We start from the raw sequence: 24959 nt of genomic DNA on the forward strand, positions 1-24959 counted from the left end.
TACAACTTATGTAACTGGTGTTTCTCGAATGAATATTTAATTTAACTTATTTTATAAATATGATTGTTTGTTTTTAGTAATTTTAATAAAATTTTAACAAAATAAGTATTTTTAAAAAAATACTAATTATTTGTTTGATTATAAAAACATAAGTATAAGATAGAAAAGAACAGAAAAAAAGTGAGGACATTTCCTTGTTTGATAGAAGGGACTAGGCGCCGAGAGACTCGTATCAAATCAACATATTTTTCATCGTACTTTTATTTTAATTCTCATCTTATTTTTTGTTTTTTTTAAACGGCTCATCTTATTTTTTTTTTCTTATTCTTTGTCTACTTTTATTTATAAAAAAAAAATATAGTTCAACTAAGGTTACAGAAACTCACTAAAAAAAACGACAGACTATATGCCTTAAAAAAACATAATAAAAAAATACTTATAAATTGCTCACAAACAAAATCTTTGCATCGAAAAGAGATTTAAAATCATAACCTCAAGTTCAAAAAACACTTAACTCTTTATTTTTGCTCATCCAATCAACATATTTTTCATCTTATTATTATTTTTATCCTCAATTAAAAAAATAAGCAAATGCAAAAAATGTTTTCATCTTTTTTGTTTCCACAATATTATTGGTGTGAGATATCCACTACCTTTATTGATAACTATTTTCTAATGGTGATTAACTATCTTTAATGGTTCTTCCATTTAAATTATTTTTTATCGACAAAATTTGAATTTAAAATCTTATTTAAAGAATTTAAAACCAATTTTCCTCTAGCTCAAGACCTTACAAGAATTTCTTTTGTTTTTTTTAAAGAAAATACTGCCTTTGACCGATAATAAGTGTCATTCTTGGTATTTTTACACAGTCAAATAAAAAATAATAAATAGATTTAATAGATTAGTAATTATACAAGCATTGCTATTAATATTATAGTGAAAATCTAAAATGATACTTATTTTAAAAGTATAAGTAAAAAAATAATTAATATTACATTAAAAATCTAAAATAACACTGAAATAGAAGAATTCAATGGATTAATGCAAATATGTAAGACCTTAATGTATTTATAAGTGTAAAATAATTTATTTAAAGAGATAATTTATGTTTGATTTTTTTTATGTAAAATTTTCTTATGTATGTGACAATCATGTATTAGGAATAAGATTAATTTCTAATTCAACGAATGAATTAAGAAATATCCACAATTTTTTATAAAAAAATTATGAAAGCAAAGAACATGTATTATTTAGACTCAGGTACTTAAAAAAAAAAAAAAAACTCGGACGCGGTGGCCCTGCCATAGCTAGGGATATATAGGCTATGCGGATGTGTCATGAAATATGAATAAGTAATAAGGGTTTCTTTTTTATGAGTGTCAAATTCATGGCACCGATCTTAACAAGATTTGATTCATCAATCATGCAATTCAATTCTGCAATTAGTACGGCAAAACAAGCCTTTTTTTTTTTCTCTTCTTTTGGCCAAAAGGGGAACTCATTGCACTGGTCAAGGCAGTGTCGATGCTCAACTAGATCTTATCCCTTTTGAGATAACTCAAAGTAGACCAATAACTATCCTCAAATGGGGACTGTACACCCACATAACAAATGGATTCGTATATCTCTGACGTACCAATTTGGGGGACCCCCAAATTTGTAACTCTGAAACACAATCTAAACCAATCCCCCTCTTTGATCTTTCAGCTACTTGATTAGTGTTGTCAACATGTACTATCAGAATATATTTGGCAACACTTTGATTTTCTGCAGGAACTACTTTTTTTACCACTACTGTTTGTAAATTGTAAACGTTGGCCAACTGCTATACTTTTAATTTCTATTTTTTTAACTTATTTTAAAAAATATATATTTTCAAGAGAAATTTTTTTTTTCTAATTTTTTTGCATGAAATTAGGAGTGCAAAAGCATGACAGTAGATAAAAAAATTCTTACCATACAGGCACCCAACCAAACAGCTACCAATTATCTGCAACACACCGTATCATTTTTTTTCTTCTGGAAGTTTTAAGTAACTATATTTCATCTAATTTATTAAATGATATGATGTACAATAATGAGATACTAAGTTAGTAATTATTGACATTAATTATAATTAGTAGATATTTTAAATTATGCTAAATCAATAATCAAATTCTCATTAATAATAAGAATGAAATGTAATAACTATATCTAATGGTTTATAGTTGAATATAAATAAAATAATATTAAGTATTAAAATAAACATTAGTCCAATATATACTATTTTATTACTTTCATATTTCATTTATTTATTGATTCAAAAGTAAAATATATATGAATAAGTATTTTAGTCTATAATTTAGTAAAATAGGTATTACACAAATGAAAATGAAAATTATGGTGCACTATAAGTGGATTAATAAATTAACAATAAATAATAGTTTGTTTGGATTAAAAGTGAAATAGAGAGGAAAAATAATAAGAATCATAAAAATAAAATAGGAAGATATATTTTTTTTATATGGATACAAAATGAAAAAAAAAAGTATAGAAAAATTTTATTCACTTGTTTGAATTTGTGGGAAGTAAGTGAAAATAAACAAATAAATTGTGTATAAAAAATTTATCATAATTTTAAAAATTAAGTTTAACTAAAAATTGATTTTTTACTTATTTTTTTTCTGAACAAAAAATTATTATTTTATATTATTTTTAAAATTTTAATTTTAAAAATTAAAACAAAAAATATTTCTTCATAGCTTAGAAAGTAAGAATCTTTAGAAATATTTTAATACATAAAATTCACCAAAATACTTTTTATTTTATTTATCTTCTTAAACCAACAACACAAATTTAATTTTTATGTTTTTTCTCGTTTTTTATTTCTACTATACTCAAACAAACATAAAGTAAACTTAAAAAATTAAAAATAAAAAGCCAATGATAAATTAAGAACTAAAAAAACTTTAAATTGATAATTACCAATTTATAAAAAAAAATCAAAGTTAATTAATAAAACTTAAAAAAAGTTATAACCAATAGGTACTCTTTTCCTTAAAGATTAAAGGTAGTTGATGGGTGACGTGGGGGAGATAGTGTCGTGGAGGTGGGTCGCACGTATCACATATTTGTGCACCGATCTGTGCTGTAGTGTAGGTCATCCTCCTGTCTCCGTACGCTCCTCTCATGTGCAAACTTTCTAGTACTAATAATATTCAACCGACATACATAGCAGTAACATGTTACTCCCTCAAAACTTCCCAAGCTCATGCTTTGTTGTCTGTCTCTTCCATCATCAACTATCAAGTGTGCATGTCTTTCTTGTCATTAATCATCTATTGTAGTTAATGGCCCCAACAAAATGTCAATCTAGGTTGCTAAATGTGTCGGTAATGCATTACTTATTTAAACTTCCCAAAACTACTTCCAACTATATATAGAGATTGACATTTCAATAATATAAAAGTGAGAGACTAAAAAAAAATAATCTTAAATTTTGAATTGAATGTAATGTCTAATTTGCTTATATATCAACATATAATTCAGTCATGTGGTTCATGACGTACTAGTTTCTGGCACTTGTTCAACTAGCTAGGTAAGAAATGTCATTATATCAAAATTCGAGCCAATAGTGCAATTTATCAATGTGAATTAACATGGTTTGAAGAGTAGCATAGTAGAAGAGATTTACACTTGAGCAGGAAGATTCTTTACGTACAAGGTTATTAGAAAGGTATAATTACATGTTTATCATAATAAAAAAACTAAAAGCTTAAATGAATATTTTTCTTGTGAGTGTGTAATTTAAAGTAAATAAAAAGTAAAGATCTAAGAAGCAAGAGTACTTTGTCCTGTCTATTTGTTAAATACTTTTCATTAACAAAAATTTAGAGAGAGGAGATATGGTATGTCAGTTTAAGATGGAAAAAGCCTCCAAATTTAAAGAGTGTTCACAAAAAATTACATTTATCATTTTTCCTTGCTTAAAGAAACGAATAGAGTTCAAACTTATAAATTGAACAAATTTGTAAAGCAAAATAAAATAAAGATCTAAGAACATCTTTTAATTTTTCATATTAATTAGCAAACGGAAAACTTTCGGATAAAGATAATGGTATATTATTTCAAAATGAAGAAATTTTTCGAACTTAAATAGAAAAACTACATTTATCTTGCTTAAATATATATGGAAGTTCAAACATGTAATTTATCAAAAATTTTATTTAGATTTTTTAAGCATTTTGGTTATTAATGATGTTGAGATATTTAAGTGAAAATTCAAAATGAAAAACAAATGCAATGTTCGATAATGTCGAAAAGACAAGAAAGAAAATTGGGGAAGGATTAGAACAGTTGATTATTTGGTATATTAAAAGAAAGAGACTTGCATGGATAACTTTTTTGTGATGCCCACGTATATTTTTCATTCTTTAATATGGCAGGAAAAAAAGGAAATTGTTTTTATGAATCTTGTATTTCGTATAGTTTGACCTATTTTACAAATCTTTTAAATAATTTTATTAAAATAAAGGTAACTAGTTAATTTAGTATTTCTATATTTAATTTTTATTATTCTCTACAAAACTGGGCAAAATACGAAAATGCATCCTATTTTTATTAGACAATACTAGTGCTATTAAAGAAAATGATAATATTTTTTTTTCTTTTCTACTATGTTCCCTTCTTTAACGTGGAAGAGATTCTTGACTTCAGCTTTGTTTGTTGTCTTAAGTGGACCAGTCAATGTCCTATATCATGAGTTAATGACACGGTCACACGGGATTGTCATCCCTTCAACTTGTTTTCGAACATAGGGGATCTCATCCCGTAAAATTCATTTCAAATTCAGTACTCCTTCATTTTTTTAAGATCGAATTAATTAATTTATCTTGACTAAAAATATTTAATTCAATTAAAAGTATTAAATTTATATTTTTAAAATTATCTTAATATTAACAAGACACCCTTATTTTTTTTTCAAATATTTTCATTGACATATTATTCTTTTAATCTCTCTCATTATTATATATTTATTGTTTTAATTTTTATTGGATGTGCATGTGAAAAGGTAAAGAAAGTAAAGTTAGACTCCCAAAAAACTTAAAATATTAATGTATTTCATCTAATATTTATTAAGAAATAACTCATAATTAAACATTTTTTTTTGTGAAAAAATAATTAACGTAGGATAAAATCTAAATTGGTTCTTATAAAATTAGACTAAAAAACTTCTAATTTGGTTATTAATAAGGTTTTTTCAATCTTAAATTCTAATATTTAAAAATTATTTTGAACTTAAATTAAATGAAGTAAATTTATTTTAATAATAAATTTCTTTCTGGTTATTTTTTCTGATGGAAAAATATCTACTACTGCTCTATAAATTAAAATCTATAATTTGAAGAGTGAAACTCTTATTCGACATTCTCTTCAGTATTGCTGTGTTTGGATTATTTATAATGGATACAAAATAATCTCTTGAAAAAAAAAACCCAAATGGAATATTAATGTGTTTGAATTAATTTTTTTAATAAAAAATTATTTTTTTATATCTTAAGAAATTTTTGAGAAATTAAATGTCTTAAAAAAGGATTTTCAAACATTTTTTACAACATGCTATTACACGTTTATTTTAACTTATTTAATTTATAAATATTGGCTGTGTTTTTTTTTTTACGTAGACATTGAATAATATTTTATCATTTTATTAATATGATATGATCATAGGGTAAATTTCTATTAGATATATATTTGTATAAAAAAATTGCAGTACAATAAATCAAACTTAAGTTTTTATATGACCGAAATCCCGGCCCTCTTTACATAATAGATGTATATAGATTACAAAACCTAACAACTTGTCACATTAACTTTCAATTTTTAACGAAGTCCTGAACAATGACATCAAGTAAAGCTCTAAAACTGCTGATGCCATTGATTAAACCAAACACAAAATAAAGGTAATTTGGGGGCTTCAGAATCCGTTAGCTAGGATTAAAAAAAATTTTTTTTTTTTCCTTCCTAAAAAGGGTATCAAGTAGATCTATGCAATCCACGAAGTCATTGGATTTGATCTAATCCACAATGTGAATTGTCAACTATTAATATTGCGCCATCTGTAAAACGAAATGACGCAAATGTTAGGAGGCCACCTGAATGCACATCACAATGGATTTCATGGCCTATTTGCAAAAGAACCTGCTGGTTTTCTTGTTTGTTAAGCATTTGAAAGCCTTTTTCACTTTCATTTATTATGTGCAAAAGAAATAAACACTTTCTCTTCTTATCACAAAGTTTCTAGAAAGCCAATTGTGAAATAACACCTACTTTGGCACTAAAACAAAAAAGATGATTAAAAAGAACGAACAACTTAATGCATGTAGGCAACTCATTCCAACTTGTAAGTTTGTATTGATCAATATTATGATATTTTCCACAATTTTCTTTCTTTGTCTTAGTTTTTTCATTTTTCAGTTTGTTTAGGTTGCATGGATGAGCTTTTCCACAAATGGACAATTCAGTGCTTATACGATGTTATGCAACTTTTGAATGGAAAATGCATTTCCATTCTTAATTTTCTAAATGAAAACAAAAATGTGTTATGATTGAACAAATACAAAATTGATCAGTATGAATGAATCAACAGAGGGAATGGGTCAGGCTTTGATTAATTTTTTTGGAAAGGAGAAGAGAGATTGAATCGAACTTTGCAATGAAGTTCCTTTCTCCCATTGCAGGTGGGTTTAACCTGCCATGGCGTCACCCAACAAAAGGAACAACATTTGTCCATAAGCATTCCATAATTTCTTAGTTTAGAACTTAGACCCCACCACCACATTCACCAACCCATGGACACAAGCACAGTGCACCCACTTAAATTAAGGGGACAAAAATGGAGAAGTGAACCAATGATCAATCGTTAATTGGCTATGTACAACATCAATACATCATGTCCTTCATGAATTTATATATCCATATAGAAAAAGTGAAAACCCATATGGAACATGTTCAGTTTGAATATATTAGATCGGAGAGACTTGCTGGCTTCGATTGAATGAGTGCTTCAGTTGTTTGGTGATGGTGCATGGAATTCCATGGCCATTTTTTTTATGCGTAGGATTAAAAACAGTATAAAAAAGTTTACAATACTTACATATCATGTTAAATCAAAGCTAGACTATGGAGAAGTGTATCATACAACAACAACATGAGTACCATAAATTCATTAGTAATATTCATCATTATTTGGAAGCACCAAACAAAAGTTTTGCTCCAAATTAAAGGAAAAGGGTTGGATCTTTTTTAAGTTTGTCTGGCATAAATTCATAAGGCCACTGTCTTTCGCTAACAAAAATGGATAAGCTCGCAGCCATATGAGTGTGACAGTGCAGTGGTGCACTATCAAAACCTATTCTCTTTAGCAGAAAGCTACACGCATGTGTTATATACACACGCTCATGCATCGCTATCGTTATTACTAGTGTATAGACCTTGCTACAAATACGAATCCTTCTTTGGATATGGTGGATATAGTACCCACAAATCTTGGATATATATCTTGCGGATTTTGATCCTTCCACGTACAAGCAATTGGACCACAACATGTCTAATTCGTCTCTTTTGTTCGCTTTCAGATAATTTCATTAATGGCTTAAGAGAGTATTGGAGAATATACACCCCAAATATTTTTAGTCCACAAGAAAGAAACCTAGCTGAAAAACTTGCAATGTGAAAAAAATTGAAGAGAGGACCAAAACAAGCATATAGAGACAACTTTCAATCATAACCATCATTGCTGAACATAAGAATCTCACGTGTGTATATAATATATATGCACTTCTTTTGGGATTCTATGGCTTGGCTTGTCTTCAAAGAACAATAATGCCCGTAACATGCATGTAGAGTATAAGATCAAATCACTTGTTATGTCCAGAAGAGTGTGTTCATGAGAATCATGACACTTTAATTTCACATTTTGGAAGCAAGATTTGGACAATCGATGACTATTTCTCTATTTCCTGAGAAACATATTGAAAATGGTACACCAAAGATTCTAAATAACGGCTGTCGGTGTTCCAGCATTGCAGATTATGCGGAACAAAATTTTAAAGCTTACGTAAACCTATAGCATATTTTAGACCGTATCCAAAAGATTTTTGAGATTTAATTTGTAATGATCTTTATATGCTCTGTTTTTCTTTTAGTTATTTTCTAATGATTTTTCTTGAGAAAATAATGAAGCAATTTTGTCTTAGGAATGAAATTTCTAAAAAGAAAAATAAATAAAATAAGATTCTTGAACATTTTATAAATATATTTTGTTATTATTATTTTTAAATAATACGTTTCCCTGTCAATTATTATAAACAAAAGTCAGTAACTTTATAATTAATTATCACGGGAAAGTTTAATTTTTCACTCTCTACATTTTAATATTATCGAGAATATTTTATTCTTTTCCACGAATATGAAAATATTTTTTGAAAAAAAAAATTATAAAAACATTTTATTTTCATACCACTTTTACATGGATGCGAAAATTCTCCATGTACCAAATTCCACCATATATCCTAAACTCACGACCCAAAAAAAAAATTGGACTCGGGAATCCATTTCTACAAATATATTAATCTCTCAAGTCTCAACTGGTTGAAATATAAATAACAGTGAATAAAACACACCGAAAAGGGGGTAAGTTTCATAAAACTAACAGCCCAAACTTTTTGTTCTTTTGGTCTCCCACTGAAAGCAACATCTTTTTCATATTTACTAATGTTCATTTCTCTCTCCCAATCTATAAATGATATTTTTCATGCACCTTTTCATAATCATGTTGATCCACCAAGAATCCAGGTCTTTCACGTTTGGAGGTTTTCTTTATCAGAACCTAAGAGAAAAAGACACGTCCACCTGGAATCATACGGCACCGGCACAAACATCTTTTCATGTGGTTTGGCCTTTTCTTACAACAAAAAATTCAGTCCTCGTTCCCCAATATTTTCTTTTCAATCATATCCTTCCCTTGTTTGAGGGGGGTCCTGCTGAAAACTTTGATCAAAACAGTGTAATTACTAAAAAATATCAGGGAAAAAGTGCATCTTTTGCTATTTTTTGACCTCAGCAACCAATGTGAAACCGGATTTATAGATCCCAAAAGATCCTCACCATAATTTCAGGGGGAAAAAAATGAACTTATTGTGATTTTTTTTGAATTTTTTTCCCATGGAAAATCAAGGAAAGCAGGGTCGCATAAACTGTGCTTAATTTGGAAGGTACAGACAAATCAAAGGATAAGCCGCAAGTAGCATGGCAATTGAAAGTCAAGCATCCCCTAGCTCCTTCGTTACCCACAATAATAATTTCCTTATAGATAAAAGTCTCCTCTTCTAACTCTGAAAGAAAATTCCTTTCAAAAAAAAAAAAACTCCGAAAGAAAGTCAAAGATGTGTGTAACACATTCTCACATTTTTTGCCTCCTTATAATAAGTATAAAAATAACTATTTTTTCTTTATTCGTGAGAATTAAATACAGTGTTAATTGAATTAAATTCTTGAGAAGTATGGAAATAACTAAGGTGTCAGGATTCTCTGTTTCCGTGTAATTTTTAACCTTCATTCAATTGAATTCAAAGTCCAAATTTGATTTTCAATTGAATGACATTCCTTTGGTTTTTACACGTGAACTAAAGGCAACATATCTGCATTCAAGGAATTTTTTCCTCTGATTTTTGTCTGTTAACAGTGGTTTCCATATGATTCACAGGAAACGTGCATAGATGCACATGCACTAATAGGGACTTGCAATTGCATTCAAAGTCCTGAGTTGAATTTAAACATAGCAACAGCCCTATACCTTCGTGTTTCAAGGGTGAAAAATGCATTTGATCTTGCCGACGATTTGGTTTCGATCCCACCTCACACTATCACTCAAACATGCCTTATTATATTATATGGCTAACAGGGTTTGGTTATGACGAAGACCAAAAGAATTACATCTTGTAATAATTTATTTAAACACAGGATAGAGTGGTAGTCTTGTTTTTATTTTACAGGGGAAGAAAAAGAATGCCCACAGCTTCTGTTATTTTGCAAGTCAAACATATCTCTATCTTGTTTTAACACCTGTTAGATAGTAACTAATTACTGATATACTAACCTTTATAATCACGATCCTCAAAAACTAAAAAGTGTTTATCCAGTCAAAATAAATTAGTAAATAATGGCAAGCAAACAAACATTATTTTATACTCAACTTAGTACTCGGATTCAATTTTCTTCGCTTCTTTCCATTAAAAGAATATATTTTATACATAATACATAACTCAGTACACTATATATGCATATCTCGCTATATTACATTGAATTGACAAAATATTCAAAGAGGGAAATCAATATACTGCTAATTTTTCATTGTTCTGAACCAATATTTCCAACTCTTTGTTGCAACATCTAATTTGATGACATTCAAAGATGAATAAATCAGTGCTTGGAAAAGCAAAGGTAAGGATCCATCAGTCTCCATTAAAATTTGCCATCCCCCTTTGGTGATGTTATCTTCCCTCCAATTCCGGCCTGTCGCATCATCTCTGAAACATACTACTGTCATGTTTCTAAAAAGATACTCATTTTAAAATTCATATAACTAACAAAAATATAGGGGCCAATATAGAGCAAAACAAAAACAATAAAGGGATAAATTAAGGATTTAAATTCAGAAATAGTTTAAAATTAATTTAACCCAGGATAAAATTTAAGATAAAACCTAATGTCAGCAAACTTTAATGTACAAACACATGTGCCTTGCAGATTGCGTTTCAAATAGAATATCTGGATTTGATTTTCTAGCAAATCTAAGGAAAGAAAATCAGCCCAGACGATTCTTTTCTAGCATTAAAAAGAAGGTACCTGCTTTAACCTTTAGACTTTTTGTCAAATTACCTGGCTAAAGTTTTAATTTTGGCAATTTACTTGCGTCAACTTTTATCATTTATTCATCCAAACTCTTTCCCAACTTTTGGCAAATTACCAAGACTCAAACAAGGTACTGAAGGAAGCATTTGGTTAGAAGAAAAACTAAACATAATGACATGTTTGGTATTAACGAAGTAAAAGATTGATGAAAATAGTATACGGCTAAAATGCTTAAAGTTCAGATGGGTAATTTACAAAAGTAAAACTTTATGAGTAATTTGCTAACAGTGCAAAATTGAAGTGAATAATTTGTAACATTAGCAATTAGGGATCCATTCACGATGAAAATAGTTACAGCTAAACTCTTTTCAGATGGGTAATTTAAGAAAGTAAAACTTCAGGAGGAATTAGCTAAAAGTGTAAAATTGAAGTGAATAACTTGTAACTAGACACAAAAAGAAAAATGCTGAAGAAATGTTGTATTAATAATTGGAGATCCATTTAGGACCTGTTTGAGTAAGTTTATCCGGAAACACTTTTAGTAAAAGAAAATAAGAAGAAAATGAAAAGAGCTTCTCCAGAAGTTCAAATTAGATTATGCATAATCTAATTTGTAAAAGTTCTCTCATAGCAAGTTGGAAGGCTCGAGCAAGTGAGAACCTCCAATTGATGTTATGCACATCTAGGGGAACTAATAAACCTAAAACGTAATCAGTTCCAAACTGCAACCTGCACTCCTGCAGATGGGTTGGTTACTAACGAACATGAATATTTCTATTTATGTCCTCTAATATTTTCCATCAAGTTTAATTGTCCAAAATTTTCTAAACTTTGTACTCTAGGCGTCTCTAGCTAATTTAAACTGAAACTGTGTTTGGACCTACCTTTAGGCTAAAAGATAAAGGTCCTTAAACTCTCAATGAGAGTTCCATAGGACCAAGCCCAAGTCCATTTGTTATGAACATTTCCAAGTTCTGTTCAACATTGGCAATGCCTGCCCCATTCTTTGCTAAGAGATTGCATGGTTTGATAGCTCATTTTGTAGCTGACCAAATAGCAGGAAAGGAATCTATACTCTTTCAAAATGACTTTAGTATGTCCATATCATAAACATTTTATAATCATGGGGACCTGGTATCTATAACCCCTAAGACTATATTCTAAATGAAAAAAAATCACTTCTCATCCTTCAAAAAAGAGAGAGAGAAAAAAGCAAACTGCATTTTATAATTGTGGAAGAGAAAACTTGCCTCGCTTCCAGTCAAGCTCTTCAACCAATTCTTCCTTCCATTTCCTTTGCCTCTCAGAGAAGCTTGAACTGCAAATGAAATATTTTCAGTCTTCAATTTCTGTACACTGGTAGAATAAATAAATTTGCAGCCACTATCAAGCACCAGATACATACCTTACATTAGATGATTCCAGCTCAGCATCATGAAGAGTCTCCTCTGATTCATTAAGCTCAGATGGCTGAATTTCCTGCAAAGGTCGACAGTGAGCACCACTAAGATTTGATCGGTATTTCGTATGACTCCCGGGGCTTGCAACATTAGCACTGCCAACCATAGAGAATCGTCTCCAAGCCTGACTAGCAGACCTGCCTATTGATGATGTTACATTTGAGACATCCGACATAACTTTAATCTTTGCAACTTCAATGGGAGCTGGAGCAATGGCTGCATTTGATATGTTACGGAATTCTTCATAAAGAGGTGTTTGGAGCTTCTTCAGTTCAAGGGCCTGATGTAATTCATTAAAATAAAATAAAAAAATGTTTTTAGTTTTAACGATGCTAGATTTAAACAAAAAGGTAAACAAAAATAAAAAAAAGGTAACAATCATTGAATAATGCTATATTGAAGTCAACAGATATATGGTCTCATATTAAAATAGAACCTTATCATCCAGGAAGGCTCTAATTTTAGACTCAGTAACTTCATCATCATCTTCAGTTCCTAGAGGCTCACTTGAAAATGGCAAGTTTGGTCTTCTTTTCTCCAAATATTGGGTTTCATCAAAATTGAAAGGCCGGCCATCCAAAGGTTTGCACATAGGATTGAAACTCTATTCCAGCAAATATATCAGCTCAGTGTTAAAAAATTACAAATCATGACATGAAACATCCAAAACAGTAGTGGACGAACAAAAAACAAACTTGGCACCTTTATATCATCAGAAGCCAATAGAGATTTAGATTTTACTGATGAATCAATGAAAAAATCATCTTCATCCATCTGACACATGTCATCATCATTGTTGCTTGCTCTCTGGTAGGAATCCGCTTTATGATATACAGTTGAGAACCGTATGCTATCTATCTGACAAACATCCTTTAAGCCCGTGCAAGTTGATCCCTGGACAGAATCCAAGCTGCAGAACCAATATGGTATTCCTAGTTGATGCTCCATACCCATGAGAAGTTTCCCAAACAACAGAAGATATACTTACAAGTTTCTAGAGTTCATTCCATAGGTTGCCATCTTATTGCAAGAGTCCTGACATAGGAAAAATAAACAGTTCATAAAAAGCAAGGGAAGTTATGGTCTATGTCTTGCATCATATATACTCGCAATGTGGACACTAACCCTGATTGAACTGCGTAATATTGAATGAGATCCATGATAGTCACAGGTGATGAACGAATGCTGCAGATAATAATTAAGGCAGAATCACTACTGTAATTTCAAAGGAAAAGCTAAGTTAAAAACGCAAACAAATTAAAATGTATGTTTCACAGTTAGTTGTTAGCTGTTATCTATAACTGACTGTTCTACCTTTCAGTTAACTTCAGTTGTTGGTGGCTTAATGTATATTTAAATCAAAACCAGTTCATTTTTACTGAAGTCAATTAACAAGGGCATCACTTTCTCTCTGAATTCATGAGTTTTCTCTTGATTACAAACCTTGATATGGTATTAGAGCATATGAAGGAGAAAATAGGTTATCGATGGATACTCGGGACTAAGTTTAAGGCAGATGGAAGTATTGATAGGCATAAGGCCTATTTAGTAGCTAAAGGCTACACACAGCAAGCAGGTATTGGACTTTTTGGAAATCTTCTCACCAGTGGCCAAGTTAACCAGTGCCAAAATTTTACTCTCCATTGCAGCTCTTCAGAAAAATTGGTCCATGTTGCAACTGGACATCATCAATGAGTTTCTAAATGGTGATCTCTTTGAAGAGGTGCATATGGAACTACCTCTTGGGTAGAATGCTAAGGGGGAGAACCTAGCTTGCAAGCTCAACCAATTTGTTTATGGTCTCCAACAAGCGTCGAAACAATGGTTCCCAAAGCTCTCCTGTGCCATCATCAGCTCAGGTTTCATTCAATCTAGTGCAGCTCAGTTATTGGTGTCTTGATATATATTTGAACTAAAAGTATATGTAATCACTCATTCAGTTCATTTTTTACCGAAATCAATTAATCAAAGCTTTACTTTCTCTCTGAGTTCACGAGTTCTCTCTCAATTACAAATCTTGTTAGTATGTGATCATAATTGAATATTGTATAAGTCGGGAAAAGAGGGGGAAAATATGCAAAATACCTGTAACAATTCTGATGCAGAAGGCCTTAAATTTGGTTCCCTGTCACCATAAATTGATGCATAGTGATTTAAACTCAAATTATCACATTCATTAACACTCTCAAGTCTAAACCAAAAAGTCAAACTGTACCACTGGCCTTTTAAAAAAAATGTAGTCAGAATAAAATAGTCATTGTAAAGAAATGGTAAAAGCATTATATGTATTTACTTGTGGAAGCATTTCAGCAAAAAGTCCTTTGCCTCAGCAGACAGATGTTCAGGTATGGGTGGATGAGATTTAGTTGTCCCAATATAGAAAATAGCTGACACCTAAGAAAAAGAGAAGTTTAAGTGAAAACATGCCAAAGAACCAATTACATGCTCGTGCGCTCACACACACAGATATCAACTGATGAAAGTCACGATAAAATTATATTACTATGTTAAGTGAGGCTTTCATGTACCTCCTGGGGATACTGTTGACTCCATGGAGGCTTTCCTGTGGCCATCTCTATCACAGTGCATGCAACACTCCATATATCAGTAGAGCTAAGAACTCACAAGTTAGATTTTGTCCCAAGAATGGCTTATCTCTAATCAAATCTAATGATCGAAATGAAAGAAAATAGGCTCGTACTCATGTTTATGAGATTTTATCAAACATTATTCCCTTTGTTGCTCGGTTCAGATTTTCCCATAATTTATACAAGCTTAATGAAACTCACTTCCATAATCTGCATTACAAATTGAATCTTATCTGTTTACCAGGTTTTCACCGGACCTTTTGAATGCCTTGGGAATGGCTGAAATCCACATGCTTCTTAAAGAAAAAAGGCATAATTGACTCTCTTAATTTAAAACTCAAATGATTTTTTTCTCAAATTCATTTCCAACAAAATGAAAAAAATAAAATAAACAAAAAAAACTTCTAAACAATACTTCATGAGTCAAACAATTTTAAAAAACTCAAACCATTACATATAGAAGCTTAGTCCAGAATGCAGATCCTTAAAATTTTATGTGGTGATTAGAGGTGGGGAGTGGAGTTGGATGTTCATAGTGAAGAAGGAATGGAACATTAAGAAGCAAGTTAAGGCCTGTATGGCTGTATCAACCTTCTGGAACAGGAAATGTTCAGTTGGACATCAGAGTATAGCAAATCTCAAAGGAAGAAGTAATGCGAAATAAACACAGTTAAGATAATTAGAAATTAATAAACGAATGTCTTATTAATATGCAAACAAAGATAGGTGTAACAATATGGCTACTTAATATAGCACATCATCAAAGTTCTCAAAACATGCCTTTGTTGTTCATTCTAAATTACATTATCTTATTAATATTAATATGTAAATAAAGGTAACTTAAATATCACTACTATATCTTTTATTTTATTGTTCAAATATTACAAATGATCTGTAAATTATTTGATGTTTTTGGTAGGCCTATAAACGAAAATCTTTCATGTGTTATGTTAATAGGAAAAGGGAAGCCAGATGTGGTCCACACATTGCTTCTGTGAGAACTCATTGATTGTACCAAACCAGGAAAATAAATCCACAATAGACAAACTTTTGAAAATATATTTGTGGCTCAACAAGGAGGATTATACAGGTTTCAGCAAATATTCAATGAAGTAAAAAATGACAAGCTTATCTCTGGGTAAGTATTAAAAGATTTTGTTTGTTTATGGTTATGGGCTATGATGAGGGCATATACTTTAAGAAGTCATAACCAAATGGGATATTCTACACCTACATACTTCCATTAATGTGCCTCACAGTTTCACCTTGTGAATTTTTACAGTTTACAGTATATTGTAACCTCACACTCACAGCACAGGTAGCCCAAACCAACGGCCTAAAAATTGCTAAGTTGTATTATGTAAAATTATTGGTAGGAAACATTTCCACTTGAGACTCAAGGGATTTGGAGAAGTTTGCTGATGAATAAATATTGAGAAAGGATGAAACCAAGGATATACCCAAAGCAGCAAGCTTTTGGAGATCTTAGCTTTACAAGTGAGCTGCATTTTCCAGAATTTACTATTTTGAAGGCTTAACTATCATGATTGACCAAAATAAAAAAGTTGCTAATCCTTATAATAATAAAAGGAAACAAACTGAGGAACAAAAGAAAGAATATCACAAAAAATTAATGTAATATATCCTCTTAATCAACCACTCAAAATTGTTAAGATCTTATGATTATGATTCACAATTACACCTCAAGAATTCGGCTACCTACCAATTCATATCATAAGATGAATCTCAAATTACTTTTTATCTTACAATACATGATTGAATTTGTGCAATTTCGTATCATTGATGTGAAGGAATTGAATAAACACTTCTAAACTTATCCTATTTGATTATTCCACTACTTTATTTGTCACCCAATCATTCAACGCATGTACTCTATTTAGCTATTTGATAGTTTCGATTCCATTCTTCTAAATTAAAGGCTTTACAAACTCATATAACTAATAATTTTGTTTTATAAGACTTAGTCAAGTTGTTTTTGTCAATTTCTAGTTTAAATTTTTTACATTAAACGCTATATATCAGGCCCGTTTGTTTAAGCCTTTAAGAAAACACATTTTAATAAAATAAGCATTTTCTACTTTTTTGATGTGTTTATCTAAACTTTTTTTTTAAAAAAAATAACAGTTTTTTGCTTTTTTTTTTAAGCAGAAACTCCTATTTGCTTCTTAAAAAATCACTTTTTAAAAACCACTGTTTTTAGAATCACTGTTTTTTTTAAGTTTAAACAAACTAGCTCATTATCTATATGATATATTTTAAGTAATTTTTCATTGTCTCTAAATCTTACGATTAGATACAGATTGTGATTCAAAAATTAGCTTGACAGTTTGCATTCAAATCTCGATTTGATAACCTTTCTAGTTTCCTGATAAATGAATAAAAGTTTGCAATTGCTGTGACATAACAGTGCAGGCCACAATATGAATATGGATACAATATGTGAATTTCCCTATATCACCATGTCGCAACGGATAAATCTTTCCTTTCTCTCCATATCATACAAAAATATTTTTTTAGAAACATTTATTGTGACAAATAAACCTCCAAAAATACTTGATTGTGCCATTATGGTCAATTTTTATTAGTGTTAGTCACATACTTACATTGTATGTCCTGTCTGTAAAATAACTTCAGGAGACATCCAATGTGGTGTACCCTTCATTGACTTTGCACCGTTGATGGTAGCCTATATCAATCCACAGAATTCAGATGTCATGGCCCAAAACAAGTTACACAAAAAGCTTGTAAGATCATAATGAACTAATAACATCAATCATACCAGTTCAACAACTTTCTTGGATGCACCAAAGTCAGCGAGTTTAATGCACCCTTTGTTATCAACTAGAATGTTGGCACCCTATATCCAGCAACACATTGATCAACATGATAAAGAGACAAATACCAAGGCAGAAAATCTTAAAAAAGTAAAAATAAAAGCACAATACCTTAATATCCCTGTGAATAATCCCGTTACTGTGAAGATATTCAAGGCCCAGTAAAAGCTGTTTTGTATACATTTTTATAACCTGATAAAAATGAACATTGAGCAACAAAAGAATCAGAACACGTTAAAGTCTCTATGTGCTTCATAAAGAAATAATTAAATAAACGAAACAACCACTTACGGATTCAGGGAAGGATCCAAATTTCCCCAAGAGCGATGAGATAGATCCACCAGGAACAAACTCCAGCAGAATATTTAAGGAATCCTCCTCTCTAGCGGTTCCCAAGTATCTCTATGAAAAATAAATAACAAAGCAAACAGGGGGGAAATGGATTACTATATCATTAAACACGAAGCAATTAAAATACTCTGACTCCCATACTCACAACAATATTTGGATGCTTAAGATTCTTGAGAAGCTTGATTTCTTCTTCGAGCTCCTGAATATTAGCCTAACTCAACGAGGCAGAAAGAGATTTTTTTCCACATCGTCAATCATCACGTTGAACTACATCAACCAGCTTACACAAAAACAAGAGTAATACTGTTTTACACATAACACATAGGATGGAAAGTGATGCACTAATAGCATTATCACTTACTCCACACAATGACCACTAAAATCACTTCCACGAAACTCAACAACGTAAGGCTATAGCACAATAATAGTACTAAAATTAATCACGTAGAAGCGAAACCACATTTTTACCTGTGTATTCTCCTTGAATGCGCTACCAGGTGCAATTAAAACCTAACAGAAAGCCAGAAATTAAACAATTAGAACTCAATCGAAGAAAATTAAAGCAAAAAAAGAAAAGTGATGGAATGGAAATAGAAATAGACCTGTTTGATGGCAATAAGCTCCCCGGAGTCGAGGTTCATTCCCATGTAGACGTGACCGAAGGCGCCCGAACCCATCAACTCGCCCTTGCGCCACCGTATCGGAGGAGGAGGTTCGAGTGCGGTTCGTGATTTGCGAATGGCGGAGCCGAGCTTGTTGGCGATTCCGGCAAAAGGGGAATCGTCACCGCCGGGTCGGAAAACCAAGGAGCGGCGAAGGGAGCCCAAAAAGTCTTGCATGTTTGCGGCTAGGGTTTGGTGAGAGGGATATTGTTCATGTGAGTATTTGATGGAAGGAAGGAGATGATGAGTTTTTCAAAAGGATACTCGCTCGCTCGCTGGACACTGTATCCTAACGGTTATCTTCTTTTGACTTTTGTTTTCAGTGGCCACATCACATGGTTTGTCCGTAATTTAAATGCTTTATGACCCACTATTATAAAGTTCTACCCTTATTTTATTTGTTAAAAAGTATGGTATGTATTAAATAGATAAATATAATAACAACAAATATTTCATTTTTTTCTAGCTATAAAATTCTTTTCAGAAATTTATTTTTCTTTTTTTATAAGATTTTTTTAAATGCATTAATTATTATTTTTCTACATATTTTTATTTAATTATTTTCTCTCCAAACATTAATAAGAAATAATTAAGTGAATTAAGAGACAAAAATGATAATATTTAAAATAATAGTATAACTATAGTATTTTATTTGTTAAAAAGCATGGTATTAAGTGGATAACTATAGTATTTTTGCAGGTATATGGTTTCTTGAGATGTATCTGATAGAAACCCATTAGTTAGTTAGCTAGTTACATTATTTAGTTAGCTAGGTTAGCTGGTTGAAGAAATAAGGCATGTTGTCCATAAAATAGAAGAGGGATTGAGAGGAGTTACTCAATTGGTGAGTTACTATTGTGGCTAGGGAGAGTCCGAGATATCTCAAATATCTAGGGAATTTGTGCATTCTTTCTGATCATCAACAACAGTGCTTCCTTGGTGAGCTTATTCTGAACCAGTTTCTATCAGTATCTTGAGAGAATCAACTAATGTGATACATTTGCATTTTCTTTGTTTATGCTATGTTGTGGACTTGCTGATCAAAGTTGTTTTGAATTGTGGATAGGTGTAAGGTCATGATTCAGGCTGCTGAATCAGAAGATGATAAGAGTACAGAAGCTGAGAGGAAGGCGCAGAGGACCATCTCTGGAGCACTCTATACTATTTGGAAAAGAGAAGGTATATTGGGATTTTTCAAAGGATTGCAGGCACATATATTGAAAACTGTTCTCAGCTCTGCATTACTTCTGATGGTGAAGGAGAAGATTGCAAAGTCCACATGGATTCTAATCCTCGTGATTGGAAGATACCTGTCTGTGAATTCCCCCAAATTGAAGGCAGTTTGAATGTGTGATTATTATATATTCTTTAAAAATAAAATTCATCAAAGAATGTGCTAAAATTGTCTGTCTGCTATGGAGGAAAATAATGGCAGTTGCAAGAAGTGAGTGTTGCTGGTAGTTTAGATGGTGTTTCTGAAGAAGGAATACGAAAAATGGAAATTCAGATCAATGGAATCTGTCTCATCTAATATGCTTTTCTCTCGTAAGACCTTAGCCTTAAAGTATAATTGCTAACCCATTTCTCTGTTTTCTGTTAGCACCATGTTATGCACCTCCAATTGTACTTGTGATTTGTATCATTTGGTAAATGCCAAGTCAAGCTCAAAAATGATATTATTGATAATAATAACAACAATAAGATAACAATCTTTTAGGAATAATGCTTTCTTTCTCCTATTTGTCTCTTGCATTCTGTAGAATTACAATACAAAACACAGTTACACAAGGACCTCTCAATTTCCCACTAGAAAAGCAGTTGTCTTCATTAAGCTCACCCCGATACAAGCTATAGATTTAATTGGTAACAAAATTTTAACTATGAAGCATTCCAACAGCCAACCACCTTTTTTCATAACAGGAAAATGTAACCTAAGAAGAGCACTGAGCAGTAAATCAATCCAGGTTTAGAAATCAAATTGGCACCATCAGAACTATAGGGAGCAAAGGTTCCTGAAGGAGTGTTAGTGGTCAAGACCACAACAATCCAGTTATCTTCTGAACCAATACCAATTCCTGTATACTTTGTGTCATTGAGACTATCAGAGTAGAGAGATTTGGTGAAATTAGTGAGGACAAGACTTGGAACCAGGTCAGGAACACAAGCAGGCATTACATTTCCATCCCTTGTGTTGGAAATAGCCAAGTCACACTTAGATAAAAGGTCTGGATAGTTAGAAAACTGAGGCTCTGTGCCAGGTACAGTGTTAGCACCTGTGGTATTTGTGCAGGGTTGTTTCTTGAATTGGTCAGCTATTTTTTCAGCAAGGCAATCTGCATTGTCATTCCTTGTTAGAGCTTTCAAGTTTAACGATGCTCGATACTTGTTGATACCCTGATAAAGATTGTCTTCCTCATCTGCAGGAGAATGTTAAGGTGAGAGTGCAGTCTCAACATGTCAACTGCAATAAGTATGCGTATGCTAGTGAATGTGCACGTGTGCCAGAAAAAAATTGACATGAGAGATTTTGAAATTAATTCTACTCAACTTTAAAGCAAACGAGCCATTAGATAGATGATTTATAAAATGGTAAATTTTGATAGAGTGTATCATCAAATCTCTTTTTACTTTTACTTGGACATGCATGCTATATTTGTTTGTGGTGCATGCAAAACAAATTGCATATGTTATATTATATTCCGTTTTAAAATATTTATCAAACGTTAGCTCCAAAACACGTGGAACAAGATAAAATCTAGTTCGGTACTCAAAGCAAATAATCAAATACATTGCGATCCTCAACAAACAATCTTTAGACAATCCCAGAACAATATGTCTCCTAGTCAGTTCTAACTCGCATAGGCCATTGAGAAATTAACACAAGAAATTAATGACACCACTCACAAGACAAATGATCAAAACCATGTGTACCCAGAAAATAAAAAACTTAAAAATGGTAGAGTTACGTTAGTGTACTAAGGAAATCACTAAGAAAAGTATTAATACACAATAATTGCTGTATAATAATAATATCAAGGGATAATGATCATTAGCTGATTCAAGAGAGACTGATTCAAGAGAGAGTGCAAGTACTGACCATCGTCACATTTAACTGGATAGCTTATTAAGAGAATCACAAGGGAAGAAAGGAGAAGCCGTGAGAACGGAGAGAACTTGGGCAGCACCATCCTTTCCAGTTAATTTGTGGCAGAAGGAACGGTATAGCTAGTACAGATGTAGATGAAGAAGATTGAAGACTACTCCTATAGCAAAAAGAGTTGCCACTTTTGGACCCTATATGAGGGGTGCAAAGTGCAAACGCAAGTTTCCTTGTGCATGATTCTTTACTGTTTCTTCAAGCATAAGTTGGACAGCTCGCTAACAAACACTGAGGAAGACATCGCAACGGTAAGGAAAACGGTTGCTCGCGTTTCATTATCAGATTCAAATTTGTGTATGCCCTTTTTTCGCATGCATGCCATGTTTGTCATATTGTATTTCCTTTAGTTGTAAGAAATTTTCTTATGGGACATTAACCACAGTAACTTGATGTTTTTAACTGATTTTGGCAAGACTTACCCACGATGTTCTGTAGTCTTTCCAAAAACAGTAATGAAAAGTCCATGTAAAGACACTAAGCTCTTACGATCAAGATAAAGGTGCAAAGGTATGCAATGATCAATATTTGAGTTAAAATCAGAATGTCTTACCTGAATCCTTTTATAAAAAAGAAATTGAAGTATCTCATCTTAATCTTCCTCTTGAAGATTATATTAATGAGAAAAATAAATGATTTTATCTTTTTTTTTTTAATAATGAATATTTTTTGGTTTTAGGATTTTATCTTTTGACAATAAGATAAAGTTTTCCTCTTATTCTATTTAACTTCCCAAAAAAATTGGTGCACCCAATAAATTATTTAGGCCACCTACTTCAGAATCTGAATAGTACACTTTATATTTTCTTACAAATGAAGAAAATAATTGAGTTGGTTAAAAATAATACATGAGTGTCATAAATTTCGTCTACAATTCCTACAAATGAAGAAAAAAAAAAGTCTGACTTATAACATGAGATGGCCATGGTGGTGATTGTCTGCAAAGTTAAAAAAAAAAGTATTTATCCGAAAAAGGTAAAAACGTGTATGTCTTAAACCAATTTGGTGCACCGAATAAATTGGACTGATTTTATGATGGCGGGTCAACTTCTATACACTATTTAATAGGCATACGGAATGTAATAACCTCCTACGGGTAATGAATCATTGTCTTCTTCTATTTTTCCAATAACTTAATGTAATAACTTATTAATAACAACAGTTTTTAGTAATAAATTCACACCCGCTTTTTACATCCTTAAGTCTTGCCTTTTTACATCAATATGTTCTATTTTACTTAAATTAAAAAATGTTTAAAAATGATTTTTTTAAGTGAAGAAAATTATAATTATAATATTTATGTTTCTCTCTCTCTCTATATATATATAGATTACAGAGAAAACTATATTAAATAAAGATATTTTTTGTTGTTAAAAATGGTTAAGATTAAAAAATGCACATTTTCTTAAATAGTCATGTGACTATTATCTAACTTAAGAGTATATTGAATTAGGATTTCAAATTTATTTTATAACATAATCTTATGATATCAATCAAGATTTTAAAATAATATAAATAAGTTTCGTGGGATTTAATTAAGATTTTTAAGCAAGACAATAAAATCTGGTGGTATTCAGTTAGAATTTTTTATAATTTATTGAAAATATTTTGATGTTCAAAAATATATAAATTTCGATAGATCTTTTTAAGAAGAATTTTAATGAGTTTCATCCAACTTTTTAGTATAAAACATCTATCAAATAATCTCATTCAAACCTTTGAGATTTTACTATAAATTTTTTTCTTTCTTTTTCTATTAGTTACCTAGCTTTCTTTTTTCATATTACACATACCCTCTTCTCTCTTTAATATTCTTTAAAATGTGTGTGTCATATATATTTCTTTTATTCTTTTATAATAAAAAGTCAAGTATACTATTCTCCTCTGTATTTTTTCCTTTATTTTCTAAATAAAATTCATATTTGTATTATGTGTTAAGACTAATCATGTTTTACTTATACTGATTACGTTCATCACTTGCACGACACAATAGTTTTGACATTATCACCCTTAATTTCATCATCCACATAACTTAATAATCCTGTTATCAGTTTTTCAATCCCACTATTCCCTTATATTACATGTTTATTATTGTATCTCATTCAAACATATCATTAGATTTATCATAGAATAATTGTAGTAATTAAAAAATAAAAATAGAAAATTGACGTATAATTTTAAATCTATTATTCAAAACAAAAAATGAAAATAAGAAAATGTTATTACAAGAAATGTTAGTATAGGAGGACATGAAGCTAAAATCAATATAAATATTAAAAGATTATAAATTATATTAATTTTACTTTTTTTTTATCCAAACCTCATCATTTCTTATCATTTTTTTAATTAACTCTTGTAATTTTGAATGTGTTTTTAAAAATTCATATGAAATTATTTTAAATCTTATAAATCTATAAAGTCGTTTCAAATCTTTTAAGTTTTTATGATATAAATCTATTAAAATCTAAACTATCGTAAAAGTAATGTTTTTTATTTTTATGATATAAATTTATTAAAATCTAAATAATCACAAAAGTATTATAAATAAATTTGATAAGTTATAATATTTTTATATAATCTTTAAAATTCACAAGATTTATTTATACTAAAATAATTTTTTAAAATCCCAATCCAATTTAGTGGCTTGTAATCTTAACCAGTATCAATCTAGTCCTTTGATTTAATTTATTAATAAGATATTTTTGAAATTTGATTTAATAAATTTTAAAAGTAGGAATCAGAACTGCACATATCCTGCTCCTGCAGTTTATTTTGAAACTGCTATTCTATATAGACACACGCGCGTGTATGTATATAATATTAACAAAAGAAAAAATAAATAAATAACCGATTACAAATGCACTTGTATTATAATAATAGAGATTCAGCCTAATGTTTTACAGAAAAGATATTATTTCAGGAAAAAAAACTGAAAAACAATTTATTATGATATCCTGTCAAATATTTTAAAAAAGAACGGTGCTGTTGCT

General features: G+C 30.7%; 2 protein-coding genes across 3 annotated transcripts; both read right to left on the reverse strand.

Annotated features, from left to right (window-relative positions):
* Nucleotides 1-10268: 10268 nt before the first annotated feature.
* Nucleotides 10269-19138, reverse strand: LOC100786810 (mitogen-activated protein kinase kinase kinase NPK1). Of its 2 annotated transcripts, XM_003535613.4 has the most exons (17): nucleotides 18753-19137; nucleotides 18619-18660; nucleotides 18296-18361; nucleotides 18091-18201; nucleotides 17911-17991; nucleotides 17745-17822; nucleotides 17569-17651; nucleotides 14885-14969; nucleotides 14650-14750; nucleotides 14442-14481; nucleotides 13482-13541; nucleotides 13345-13391; nucleotides 13059-13266; nucleotides 12793-12960; nucleotides 12302-12636; nucleotides 12147-12214; nucleotides 10269-10571 (listed from the first exon to the last, which is right to left on the reverse strand). In XM_003535613.4, the coding sequence occupies exons 1-17, from the start codon at nucleotides 18987-18989 to the stop codon at nucleotides 10507-10509; spliced, it is 1875 nt and encodes a 624-aa protein (XP_003535661.1). In that variant the 5' UTR covers nucleotides 18990-19137; the 3' UTR covers nucleotides 10269-10506. The 2 variants fall into 2 exon arrangements, with proteins under 2 accessions (XP_003535661.1, XP_040861887.1); XM_041005953.1 differs by lacking the exon at nucleotides 10269-10571 and having other exon boundaries at nucleotides 12186-12214; nucleotides 12307-12636; nucleotides 18753-19138.
* A 1424-nt stretch (nucleotides 19139-20562) lies between these two features.
* Nucleotides 20563-22079, reverse strand: LOC100306063 (uncharacterized). The gene is given in 2 exon segments (NM_001250032.2): nucleotides 20563-21229; nucleotides 21910-22079. Coding segments are annotated over 2 exon segments (597 nt in total). The 5' UTR covers nucleotides 22001-22079; the 3' UTR covers nucleotides 20563-20723.
* Between the last annotated feature and the right edge of the window lie 2880 nt (nucleotides 22080-24959).

This window comes from Glycine max, chromosome 10 (genome assembly GCF_000004515.6).
Source record: "Glycine max cultivar Williams 82 chromosome 10, Glycine_max_v4.0, whole genome shotgun sequence".
NCBI classification, from domain to species: domain Eukaryota; kingdom Viridiplantae; phylum Streptophyta; class Magnoliopsida; order Fabales; family Fabaceae; genus Glycine; species Glycine max.